The sequence below is a fragment of the Merops nubicus genome, unplaced genomic scaffold (genome assembly GCF_000691845.1).
Source record: "Merops nubicus isolate BGI_N331 unplaced genomic scaffold, ASM69184v1 scaffold8137, whole genome shotgun sequence".
Taxonomy (NCBI): Eukaryota; Metazoa; Chordata; class Aves; order Coraciiformes; family Meropidae; genus Merops; species Merops nubicus.
This window is the reverse complement of record NW_008619529.1, coordinates 942-14,453: the sequence shown is the minus strand read 5'-3', so window position 1 is coordinate 14,453 and position 13,512 is coordinate 942. Positions and strand designations below refer to the sequence as shown.

Below are 13,512 nucleotides of genomic sequence, written 5' to 3'. Positions count from 1 at the left end.
GGGAAAGAGATTGATTTGTTCATTGTGACTCCCCTGAAAAAAGCCTCAGACAATCCAGCCCTGTCCTCTAGCACAGCAGCATTGTTAAACAGAGCTGGTGCTTGCAAAATTAAGCATTTTTTGAGAGTTACTAGTTCAAACAGTGCTATTCCTGCATCCTCAAGCACACAGTCCTCAAACATGCAGGTCATACAGGAACTCCTGATCACAAGAATGAAAACCTGGCACTTTCCTTTCTAACTGTTCATCATAAGAAAGGGATCTTCCTCCATTATTTCCTGCTACCTATTCATATAATCACCGAAAAACCAAACAGGAAAAAAACCACACTGCAGAAATCCCCAAGAGATGCCACATTGCTCATGGAGGAGATAATGACTCCCAGCCTTGCTCTTATTACACCTTATTATCACACTATACTGAAAATGTGTCCTCATTAAAAAACAAAACAAAACAAAACTCCAAACCTAGAAAACCAACATCAGCAAAGAGAAGAAGCTTTCTCCAACTCAAGAAGTTCCATGGTGCCCAAGCTCCTTCGACATGTGTCAAACTGCTAGACCTCCTGAGCCAGCTGCCTGAGTGAGGTGACTGTTCAGCCACCCCAGCTCTGGCTTGCAGACACAGATTCTGAGCAGGCTGATGGCTTTCAGGAACAGCACAAAGGGCAGCTGGGACACTGGTGAAAATATTTCTTGTGTGGAAGTGACTGGGACGTTCAGAACTTCCTGGCTGAAGCTGTCCTGGCTTACCAGGAGGTATACACAGTGATCGATGGCAGCTCAGCGCATGGCAGAACCAGCAAAAGTGATGCCTGCAGGACTGGGGTAGATACCAAGCCCTGCTTTCACAGCAAATCCTGGATTCCAAACCAACCAAATACTTGGCTAAGCATGGCACAGGCTAAAGCATGCAAAATTAAAAAGAAAAAAAAGAAAGAAACCCCAAACCTTTAACTGGGGTGGGGAGAAATCAGTCAGCCTAGACCACGTTTAATACTCAGTTCTTCAGACCTTGATAACTTTGAATACAGAGGTCCAGGTCATAAGAAAACCAAAAATCAAGACTTAGTGTCTAAGACCTAATGAATAAAACCTACGCCATGTAAAACTACTTGCAGAATTCACGTTTGGTCCCATTCTGTACTGAATGTGGGGTGAAGAATCTATTTGCAAAACAAGCACAGGAAGAAAAAAGCACAACAGCTCTGCTGGAGCAGCCACCGTGCAACAGAGTATAGAAGCAGGTGGACTGGGGTTAAATCCTGCACAGGAATGCACTCTTACATCACACACCATTCACAATTCATTTACATACTTCTCATGTCCTAGTTTTACAGTCAAAGCTTCTATTTCTGTATTGTCAAGCTTTTGTATTTGATATTTTGCACTAAGATAGTGTAAAATACTGTGTGTGTTTTGACAGATGAGATTTCTGCATTGACTCAATAATAAACTTTAACAACCTGGTCTCAAAGGATGAGAGATGAAGGTGGGTTCTTTCATTTCACATATTGAAAACAATGTCAATTTATAAAAATCAGTTGCAATCTCCAGTGGAGGCAGGAGTGGAATCCAGGTTTCTTTGTCGCAGGTTCTGCAGAACCGTTTATCTGATGGGCTGCACTGTGCGAGGGCCTTTGCCGATGGCACACAACACAGACTGACGGTCTGGAAAGCGTGCTGCTCGGGAGTGCCCGCGGGAAGAGCACAAAGGCACTGAAGGGCAGCGCTGTTACCATCGAGAAATAAATACACCCGCGGAGGTGCCGCGTCTTTCTTGCACCATCTGGTGAGTTTTAGCTGCAACTGCAACCACGAGTGACAACCGGGCATGTGCTCCCAGAGCAAAGGCCACAGAGGTCATCTACCTGACAGACATTACCTAAGAGCATCTTAGAAGGTTACTTTCTAAGAAGCAATTTATCAGCTTTAATGCACATAATAAATTGCTGTTCATCAATTTGTTGAGAAGGTGATTGGAAATAGGGTGCTGTAGGTCTAGCCACTTCGGTCCTGCACTGAGTTTCTGTCAGCAGTAACTCAGGTGTTACTGGCATTGCTGTTTTTCTGTAGCCTCAGCTCTTGTCTCCATGCTGAGATGGCAACTACAAGAACATTCAGTTAGGTGAAGAAGTTTGCCCTGTGTGACACTACAAGTCAACTGCATTGAGTCCACAAGGCCAGAAGAGTCCACCCCTTCCTCAGGTAACAGCTGACATTCCAAGCACTGCTACAAACCTCTGAAGTGCTTCATATGGATTAAGGTATCACTGCATTTCCCTTAGGAGGGCATCCAGAGGTTCCCATTTAGCATTTGTGAAAAATAATTTAAAAGGTGGTTCCTCTACCTGGCTGTGCAGCAGAGTCGCTGCTGGCTGCAGAGTAGAAGATGTAATCCACAGTGACGGCACTGCGGGAGTGACAAGTCGTGACCTCTGGTGTCCCAGTCTCAGGAAAATAATGAGAGTAGACTGAAGACAGTTTAAAATGGTGCTGCAATTTTGAAGACAACCTGAATAGGAAACAAAGAAAATAATTTTATCTTCTTACTTTTCTAGAAAGCATAAGCAATGAAGAAATACCAAATAGTTCCTGGTAACAAATTATCTGGATATGCAAACTCACATTTCTCCCATGCACTCAATGCCATTGCCTTTTATATCAGTGGCCTGACCCTCTGAGGGCAAAACACAGGCAGCTTTTTCAAGTAAAAGGCAGATAGTGCAGAGCCTACCAAAAATGGCTTAGCTGACAGTTCATATATAGCCTTCACCTCCATATGCACTTGGTAAGGTTTCATGTGTCCTCATGCAGCAATCTCTCCCTAACACATGGGTAGAAGTGTCCATGGGAGCACCCTGCATGTAGGCAATGGACCACGAGCATGACAGCGTAGAGAGAAATAAACATCTAGTTTTGGGGGTCTGGTTTTTTGTTTTTCCTCCCCTAAACTAAAACTATAAAGTGTTTTCACTTTAGGCTATATCTAATTTTTCCTCCACTCCGGGTCCCGTTTTGCCTCTCGCCATCACCTGCCAGTCTGCTCCTCTTCAGCCCATTTTGTCTCACCTGTTTTTTCAATCTTGAAAGCAAACTGCAAAACCCTTCAGCAGAATTCCCCTCTCCCACCCTCCCAGGCATTTGCTCCCATCCCATCAGTTCTGCAAATCACCCACCCCTCAGCTCTACCTGCCTCATCCTGCATGGCTGCATTTTAAACCTGAGCTGCAGTGTGTTCTGGTCAAGCCTGCCTGACTTAGAGAAACATGCCAGTTTGTACAGCACAGAGGAGCAATCACTTCTGCTCTTTTTACATGACTTTGTGTTTTAAGATGAGGCAAAAAATCCTGCAAGCAGTGTTTTAACAAAGGGCATGAAATGTATTTATACCATAGATCAGGGCTTCCTGTCTTCTTATCTACTTTTCTCTGAAGTGCCTTCAGCTTTTTTTATCACCAGGAATCACCATGAGCTTTAATATAACTATCTGCACTGATACCAAGATCTCATTTCTGGTAAGAAGTGGCTGACTTGGAGCCTGACACCACACATACAGAGTTAGGGCAATTTCCTCCTTCTGTGCCTTCCTTTATATGCTTTTACCAGTTTGATAAATGCAAATATATTCTTTCTTTCAAAAAGCAATTACATCCTCCTCCTCAGCAGTCTAGTTGTGGCCTCATCCTTCAGTTTAACAAGGAAAAGTTTTGATCCGAGTAAGAGCTGTACTACCAAATCCACAATACTCCAAATTTCTGGGTCTCAAAGAACATAAATTCTCCCACAGAACTCCTGACAAGGAAGATTTTATGACCTTTCCAGTTCCTTTCCCTCCTTCATCCCAATGCCACATTGTATCATAGGATTTTATTAGTCTCCACAAACCAGGAAGAGAAAGAAGTGCCAACACTTAAGCAGCTGGACAACACTGGGAGGGGCTTTTTGTTTGGTTTCTTTTTCTCTTAAAAACACAGTTTCTGCAACTACACGAAGTTCAGTGCTTCCCACGAAGGGCACAGTGTCCTCTTCATGTCAGGAAGTGACAAAAAATGTCAAAAGCTTTCTAAACAGCACTTACACCTTGCCTCTCCATTTTGAAATAGTATCTGGAGGTTTCCAAAGGACACACTCCATTATGTCCAGCTCCAGTCTTTCCTGTCTGATCAGCTTTCTCATGTTCAAGTGGATGGTGACTTTTTTGCCATATGGGCAGACTGGGTTGGGTGAGCCTCTTGTGCCCAGATCCAGGAGCAGATACAAATTTGGTCTAAAAGCAAAACAGCCCCCCAAAATTAGGGCTTCCTTTCCCCCCACCCCCCACCACATACTTTTCAGATGCTATCACAATCTCTTGAGTGTTGCCCAGTTTTGCTGCTTCCGAATTTTCTCCTGGAAAATAAAAACACATTCAATTTACATTTAAAAATAAGATGAGGCAAGACTAATACTGAAGAGCTACAGAAAAGAAAAACTACAGAAAAAATATCTTTTTAAGTAAGTACACTTATCGCAGCTGGCAAGATACAATTCACAAAGCTGAGTGAAATTCCTCTGTTCCACTACTAAGATCCCCTCCAAAGACTCTTTCAAATTATGTCCCATTCACTTAAAGTAATTTTACTTTTTTTTCTGTCAAGGAAAGAATGCTGGATGAAAGATGTACTAATATCCAGGAAGGAATCACTTGCTTTTCCCACCTCTTCCATAAAGTGCCTGTGCTATAATGCAAAAGACACTGAAGCAGAATGTAGGTTGATGCTACATACATGTGCTGCTTTCCTCCATCTCTTTCCCAGGCCCAGCACCATGCTGACATGATGCAAACACAGTAGCTTTAATATTATGCCCCAGCTCCTGAATGCCAATTTTTAACTATGATCTAAAGATTCCAATTTGCAGCTGCTTATGTGAATAAATAACTTCACACTTTAGTGAGCCTGACAGGTGAGTTTTGCAAGCTCTAGACTCAGTTTTTCCCCCACTAGAATGGCACATCTGTTTTTCAGTGCTACCTGAATGATATTTTCAAAGGACCACAAAATTCATCAATGCAGAAACTGACCTTCATTTTCTTCTTTTTGTTGCTGTTTTACTTCATAGACACAGTTTTGTGAAATACCTAATTTTTTTGGCCAAATGGGAATAGATAATATTCTTTGCCCCCTTGGAAACTGTTCTTGTCCAGACACCTAAGACAGACAACATGACCTTTTTTCAGACAGATTTGATTTACCAGAAAAAAAACCAAAACACACACACAAAAACTCCAAAACCTGAAATGAGTGGACATTTTTTCAGTAAAGTTTAGTTTTAAGCAAAGAAAAGCCCCAGCCACTTAGAGTAAAACTTTTATGATGGTTCACCAATTCTCCATAGAAGTAACACTCCTTAAGTACAACCCCTTTGTTCACTCTTTATCTTTGCAGCCACCCCATTTTTCAAGACAGCTCTTGTGACACTAAACTGAGAAACTACAAAGAAAGATTACCAAGACCACATTTAGCAACATAACAGGAGTAAGTATACACAGCTCCCTAGCAGACACTTTATCTTCATGCTGGTTCTTCTAGCAGCACATAAGCCAAAGCAGGGCTTCAGACAACTACCCACTAGCAACAAATGCCAGTGGGGTTATTTTCTTCTCTTTTCTCATTTTATGTACTCCAGTTACTTTCTATGAAATAACATCTGACACATCCAAAGGGTACATAAAAGATCTTACAACAAAACCCATCTAAACTGGAACATTTTAGGTTAAACATCTAATTGCATTTTTGCTTTTACAGTTATTCAAGCCACTGTAATTCAGAACTCATCTATGTGTCATCTTTCCATAGAGTATCCAATAGGTATCTGATTAAGTAGCTACTTTACCCTCCTTAAAGACTGGGACACTTGAACAAAGTGATAAAATAATCCTGTGGATAACTACATTTAAAGAACAATGAGTTTGTCTGATAGTTTTTAATTTCAGAATGCTGGAAGTGGATACAATATTCTGTAAAGCTCAGCTAATGTACTCAAGCTTATGTCAGTAACTCCACAGTAACTTTTGCTTGGCAGACTGTGTGAAGAGCACTAAGATGAGTCCTGCAGTGGAGGAAAAAAAAATGAATTCACAGCTATGGCATGCTAGCACCACTCAAATATTTCTTTTTAATCAGCATCAGCCCTTTTTTTTGAGAAGTGAAAAGCACAGCATACCTTCCCTATAGCAAGTCCTTCATAATTTAACTTTCCTTCCTTTATAAACTTGTAGAGGGGAGAACCAGGAACAGAGTTGAAGTCACCACAGATGATGATGGGACAGAAGGCACCATCCTTCTGATGGGCAACACTAGCAATCTCTGCCAGGAGCATTGCAAGCTGGGTCAGCTTGATGTCCCCTCGCCTTGGGTTATACAGGAGGTGGGTGTTGGCTACACAGACTGCAGCATTAGATGTACAGGGAGATCTAGGCTGCAGCAGCAACACCAGTCCAACGTTGTCTCTGTCCAAGAGAGGAATATCATGGCGAAAAAATTCCACAGGGTTTGATGAAATCAGGCTAAATTTGGATGTTTTGAAGCAAATAGCACAGCCATCAGGTTTTCTCCCTGTCCTCATTTTATACTCACAGTGGTAACCTGCAAGAGAGGTAATTAGACCCATAAAATACCATTGTATAAATAGAGACTTTATTAAAAAACAATTAGAGAAATCTCATGCTACTTTTCTCACATGGCAGTCAACACCCAGGCTGAAATGTGAAGTTCACATAGAAAAGTGAACCCAAGAGCCTTTCTGTCCAGCTTCAGTTCAAGTGTTACAGGAAACCTGGTCTAATGCCTTTTGTGAGGTGTAAGCATCCACATACTTTAAGATACTGGGTGTGTTCTCTCCTCATGTGGAAAAAAACACAAACCAAGAAAACAAACAATTCCACAAGTCACATAACTTGACTTGCAAGTCACAGGACTTGCATACTGAAGCTTCTTCTGGATGTTACCACAATGGCTTAGGAATAATATCAGTGAAGCATTCAAAAAAAAAAAAGGCAATAATCACTGTAAGTGATAAATCACCATCTAAAATGATTCCTAGGTAAAGGTCTCAGATGTATTTCCACAATTATGTAATTACCCAGCTAGTGGCAAGCAGCAAGCTTTCAACAAGGAAACTGAGACACTTCTCAAATTACAGTATGGGAGTTCAGACAAGTCCACCTGCAAACAGCCATTTGCCAAGTTCTTCATTTTATGTAGAGGTGGCACACAGATTTTAATAAGACATTATCTGTGTAAGAAAAAAATAAGGATCTTGAAGCAGTATCTAGTTTTTGCCATTTAAAAATGCCTCTCTGCCCAGCCCACACCATAGGAATTCCTGAAGTACAGCCCCAAGAAGTGGAGGGAGCTGACCACAAAGCTCACACCAGTGCTGGAACAGGAGTTTCCCACTCCCCTCTCCCAGCTCCAGGCCACAGGCTCCTTCCACTTGCTGTGGCACTTACTGTTAACTCAGGAAAGTAATCCAGGAAAATAAAATTATTCTGGATAGTATTCTGTGGTAGAAGGGTTTCACCAGGGCAAAGGTGAGAGTGCCAGAACTAGCCCAGGAGAAGGTGCAGGACATACATCTGGGAGCTAGGGAGGGGAAAAGGAAGAGCCACATCTGGGAGCTAGACTATGGCCAACTAACCAGAAAAGAAAAGATTATCAGTGCAGTGCTGCTCTTTGAACTGGCTCCTTCTGGCTCTGGACAAGTACCACTACCAGGAAGAGAGTGCAGTCCTGGCACTGAAGGAGGTGTAGGGCACAAAAACTTTAGATTGGTTTAAACCAACATGAAGTCATGCCCACAGCAGCATGTTCTTCCCATAAACCCACAGGGGAGAGTGATAAGACAGTGCTATTGAGGCTGACTGACAGTATCAGTATAAAAACTAGTAAATATAAACTGACCATGGATAACATTTAGTGCTGGTATTTGGAAGGTTTCAAGACAGAAAAACATACTCTAGAGAAGCCATCCAACAGGGATACTGGTAGAAAACATCACTGTAGTTTCACCAAAGCACCAGATGAGTTTATAAAAGGGGGGATGCAACACTGTTGCATAAAATGGCAGGAACTTGACTCTTTAAAGATTTTGAGGAAAATAGTACCAGAGCAGGGGAGAACAATGTATTGGTGACCAGAATTTCATCATACCCAGGGATTCCAAACTTGATTTGATCTCTGTTCTGTAGTGATCTTCTTGGACTTCTTGTAAGCAGAGTACCTATGGCAGAAGTTTACAATTAAAAGATATTAATAAGTACATAAAAATATTACTGTATTGTATCTGACCACTCTCTATAGGTATAGGAAAAAAAAATAAATCAGAGGCTTTTTGCCTTCATAATCCCACAAAAGGATACACTCTGCTATAGAAAATGCCCCTTAGAGTAGGAAGAATTGGGGCCTCCTTCACAATCTTTTCTCAAACAGGCATTTTCAGATGTGAAATCAAACTTAATCAAAATAGTCACCTGCTAATATGTTCTCAGCAGTTTAGGAGAGGGCTAAACACCTGAGCAGTGTCATGAAGAGGCTAAGAGCACACTTTTCATTAACCACAGAGTGGACAACAAGCTTCCACCTTGTAACAACTCAAACCAAAGATCAACCTCAAAATACTCCATTGAGTTCTGAGCATCTTGGAGCCTTCTCCCTGCACATTGCAGTAACACCCAGATTTACAGCCAGCCTGGACTCTGACAAGACTGAGCTCCTGCAGGGTAATCAACACTGCAGCAAGATTCCACTTACCCAGCTGACACAACCTCAGTCAACGTTTCAATGCAGAACCAAACCTCAAGCAATATTCTGAAGTCTCTGCTTCACTTTAAGGTTAAAGTTCGAGACAATGAATCAGTTAAAAGTTTTAACCTTTAGTGAGAAATTCCTCTGCACAGAGGGCACCTGCACCTGCCAGTGGCCCTGCAGAGTTCAGCAAGCACCCTGCACTGAAGTGCTCTTTGCCAGGGGGCTGGCTTTGGCTCCAGTCCTTCTGTTCTGGAGAACTGACTTGTGACTAACAGCACCAGGCAGATCCTCAACAAAGTCCCTCTGCCCCATGTGCCTCTCAAAAAGTCCACTAATGTATCTTGCTGTAAAAACACCTACATACAGCACGGATAAATTTCTTAGGAAGAAAGGAAGAACTTGAAGGGGACTCAAATCCTCGCTCTGTATGGTAGTACATAACTGCATTTTTCAAACAGCACAAGGTGTTTTTTCTGTGGCTTCTCTAATGTAGCTCCTTTGATATTTTCTGTACTGTTTTCTGACATGAACAGGTTGGTTTCTATCACCAAACTTCTACTGATGTGAGCAATGACTGAAGTGGAAATTGTACTGCCCTGACTTCCTGATTAAGGTTGGCAGTAAGTGAGAAGTGTCCTCAAAACCAAACCCCTCACAGTCAATGAAGAACACACTAAGGTGTTTTGTCAGTCCCACAGGCAGAAGTTTAGAGTTGTGTCTCAGTAGGAAACAGCAAGCTTGTTCACAAGTCAAATGTGCAGAGTACCAGGTGAAGAGAGACATGGTCACTTGAAAGGCATATGTTTGGATCAGTCTCAAGTGAATGCCACCAGCACCTGCATCTTTCTCTCAGCCCTGGACATTCATCTCAAGAGAACAGAGATCCACATAGAAACCTCATCACTCTGGTCCTACAATCAAAAAGTGAAACATCTGAGTCTGCCTTCCAAATAAAGAATTTAGAAACTATCATAAGTTCTCCATTATGTGGTCTAGCAAATGGCTCTGAAGGATTAGCAGCCAGAGTTTAGACAGGGACTTCTGATTCACTGAGTATACATACACTTGGTAGAACTACTACCAAAAAGAACATGAAGTCAAAAATCACACACCTGGAGGTTAGAAAATGCCAGTCCTGGAGGTTTCCTTAATTTGACCCTCCTGTGTGCCCATGTACTACTTATCCTCCACAAAAGCCTGGTGTGCAAGAGTGTCTGCAAATGACAACCAACTATCCCATCTTACATGCCCTTTGTGCTAAGTAACTCAGGGCAGAATTAAAGAGCAAGCCTCCAGCTCCAGAGCTTCCTACACTGTACAGCCACAGAAGCTGAGGCTATCCTGGAGAAGGGTGCCCTGTTCTCCTACTCTAAGCATCTATCATTAGCTACTGTTACAAACATAACACTAGGCTAGGTGGACTTTCAACCTATGCAAGTACTTAAATTCAGTGCCTTATTTACAGCACACTACTCAAGCGTGCTCTAGACACAGACTGAGAAAGATTTATTTGAAGAAAGAAGGTTTTGGCATTAAAAAAAAAATGCAGTTTATCAGCAGAATATCAAGGTCACGTCAAAAAGACTATTTCAGGAAGTTATGGACAAAAAAAGGCCACTCTGAGTGATAGGTACTGTAGAGTTTGCTATATGTTCAGATCACAGAGAGTACACAAATTGCACAGGCATAACTCAAAACTGACTGTTCAGCATGATGTAACTAAAAGCTCAGCTGGATTCACCAGAAAGCCAACCTATCAGAATAAAGGACAACCAGAATTTGATACTCCAGTTTATCAGTTCTTAAGAAATAAACACGTGTTCATTTTCTACTCACATCTGCATCCAGCTGTTTAATTTCTTGTAGAATGTTGGGAAATCTGTATGTCCAGATTAACAACTGTTGCCTGCAGTGTTTGTACAGGTGGTAGTTATCTTCCAACAAATTCTGTGAGAGGATATTGTAAGACATGACTGTAAATTCAAATTTTGCCTCACTTTCTGTATTGTTTTGGACAGCCTCTTTATTTTCAAAGTTCTTTACTTTCATTGTTCTGCTGTGCTGACAGAAGTATTCCCAGTGTCTTTTGACAGTTCCTGTTAAAAGCACACAAAGCAGAAAACATTACATAATACAACATATGTCTTCTTACTGCTCCTAGAAATCATTCCACTGACAACTATTTGTCTTTCCAAATAGCTTAAGCAATTCCAAATGCTTATTTGATTGCAGTGATTTAGACCCCCTGCTTAAGATGAACTTTATATAAGTGTCAGCAAAAAACCAAAACAAACAAAAACCTCAACCCCCAAACACAGCACAAAGCCATTTATTGTCCTGGATTTCAAACTGCTCTGAAGTTGGTAACCCAGCATGTTCTAAGGAGATGGTTAAGTCAGACTATTTCACCCTGCTCCCTGTAGAAAGGCTGTCAGACTGTGAAGCCCAATCCAGCCTGCTGACATGGTCTCCTGCTGTCTTCTGCCCCTGCCTCCTCAGCAGACATGGGATACGTCAGTCTGGGATACACCCTTCAGAGCAGCACCTGAGCTTCTTGTTATCTCTCTATCCATTACTAGCACAGAGTTAGGAATCAAACAGAGGGTTCACCTCTAACCTGTGTGCAGTCTGAAAAACTCAGCCACAAGCTGCAACAGGATCCATTACAGTGATCCTGAAACAGTAATGGACCTGAATTCCCTCAGTGGGGTTGAGAAATTAAAAAATTCATAAGCCTCAGAGTCACCAAGAGCTTGAAAAGGCTTACTTTGCCTTTCTGCACTCCTAGATTCATACTGACTATTAGTACCACCACATGAAAGTTTATAAGAATATATCTGCCTGTCATTAAGCATCCAATTATTTTTTCAGATATGTCTTTCTCCACTTAAAAGTCACGAACAAAACCACCCCCCAGCCCATAGGTCTGAACTCATCAGAGTACACCAAGGTCTGGCAGGCTGTGTGACCAGCCAGGGGCAGTCAGCAGCTGCAGCCCTTGGTATCTGCCCCATTTGGGTAGGAAAGGCCATAGCTGTGCTTACACTATTCAGGACTTCATGTAGTATTTGCAGCTAAACCAGCAGGGCTTTAAGCACTGTTTCTATAGTGGGAGAGAAGCTGCATTGCTCCTCAGCAGCTATCTTTAATTACAACCACCTCGCATCTAGGAAGGACCACAATACTGACCACAATCTCAGGTAAAGGTGTGTCAAGAAGGGGTTAAGAGAGGACTCAGCACCAAAGGCACAAATCCAGCTCCACTGCTTCAGCTCCTGAAGACAGACAGGCTGTTTCTAAGCCTTATGGATATTTGTGTTCAAAAATCCATTTGGGATGCTGATGGCATCTGTCACTCATTTCAGTTATATTACAACTTTCAGTTTTGCTAAGGAAGTGATTTATGCAAGTGGGAGATAATTTTGACTGTGCCCCTCTACTTGTTTCAGAGTAAACTGTTAATACTCAGTAAAACATTTGGATGCTACATAAAATATTATAACACAGACACTTTGAAGTTTCATGAAGGTCTGTTACTGAGCTGGGTGGACATCCTTGCTCTCCTTACAGTGTTTATCTCAAGAGGCCCATTTGCTGTTTGCTCTGACAGTCAGGGTCTAACACAAAATTTGCTAAGATGCCAGTGGTGGAACACAGTTGTGAAAACAAAACCACACGATCACACTGGATGCAAATGCCATTAAATCTCAGCCCATTAAATCTCAAATTTTCTAGGTCACTGATAACTCAACTGGCTCAGAAAGAAGCCAAACGAGGTCCAAGCAGGGCTGAAGAGCTCAGGTACAGTACAAGGAACAAAGCTATACAGCTGCCAGACCAGCTCAGCCCTGCGATGAGTTAGCTACACCTTTTTGGCTTCGGAAGAGTTCCCAAGTTAACAGGCAGGATTTGGTGACCTGCACCTGAGCAAGCGTTGCCTGAACCAAGCTCAGGACTCCCCAGCTGGGCAATCCTTTGCATAACACACTGCATTCTGCTGCCAAGCAGAGCAAACCTGGTTCCAGCGCACTGTTGGACAGCATAAATACAAGTTTACACACTGCACAGCATCACAAAACTACAACGTTTTTAAGACAGATGTTTTCTTGAGAGAGGTGCCAAGAAGAACAGTAACTCAAGAGGTGCAGGCAACGTTGCTTATAACCTGTAAGACATGTTTAGCACTACAAATAAGCAAGGAAAATGAGCAAAGAGCATCTTTTACCTTTCTTGCTGCTACGTTTTTCTTCATTCTGTGCTACAGACAGACGCAGTGCTTCCTTCTGCTGAGAGGAGTTTGTTTCTTCTTCAGGAGCTGGAGTATCATGCTGGCCACCAAGTCTCCTCTTCTTTGTTAACGGTTCTTCTCCTTCAGATTTCATACTGGGGTTAGGTAGGTGGAAGCAAGAACTTTGTGTGAAGTTATTGAGCTGCCAATTGGAATTCTGAAATTGTCTCCAAGGTCCAAAAAAAGGAGGGAGGCTCCAGTTTGCTGAAAAATCAGCTGGAACAGGAAGTGGAAATGAGGCCCAGGGACAGTGTCTGGCCCACCTCATACAGCTGGAAACTGGGCTGTTCAAGGCAAGTAGCTGAGAACCATTCCAGGGGGTGATCCAGTCTCGGCCCAGCCTCTGTATGTGACGGGGCAGCATGGAGTGTCTGCCAGAGAAAGGACATGTCTCACTATTTACACACAACTACAAGGCTGTGGGTGCAGGTCA

General features: G+C 42.4%; 1 protein-coding gene across 1 annotated transcript in view; it reads right to left on the bottom strand.

Annotated features, from left to right (window-relative positions):
* Positions 1–13,239, bottom strand: part of ANGEL2 (angel homolog 2 (Drosophila)) — a 13,684-nt gene extending 445 nt beyond the window's left edge. Inside the window, exons 1-7 of the mRNA XM_008943815.1 lie at positions 13,125–13,239; positions 10,628–10,887; positions 8,195–8,264; positions 6,207–6,628; positions 5,065–5,191; positions 4,331–4,391; positions 2,351–2,514 (exon numbers count right to left, since the gene is read on the bottom strand). Of these exons, the coding sequence (XP_008942063.1) occupies positions 2,351–2,514; positions 4,331–4,391; positions 5,065–5,191; positions 6,207–6,628; positions 8,195–8,264; positions 10,628–10,887; positions 13,125–13,173 (1,153 nt within the window). The 5' untranslated portion in view covers positions 13,174–13,239. The remainder of the gene's footprint in view (positions 1–2,350; positions 2,515–4,330; positions 4,392–5,064; positions 5,192–6,206; positions 6,629–8,194; positions 8,265–10,627; positions 10,888–13,124) is intronic.
* Positions 13,240–13,512: the final 273 nt, after the last annotated feature.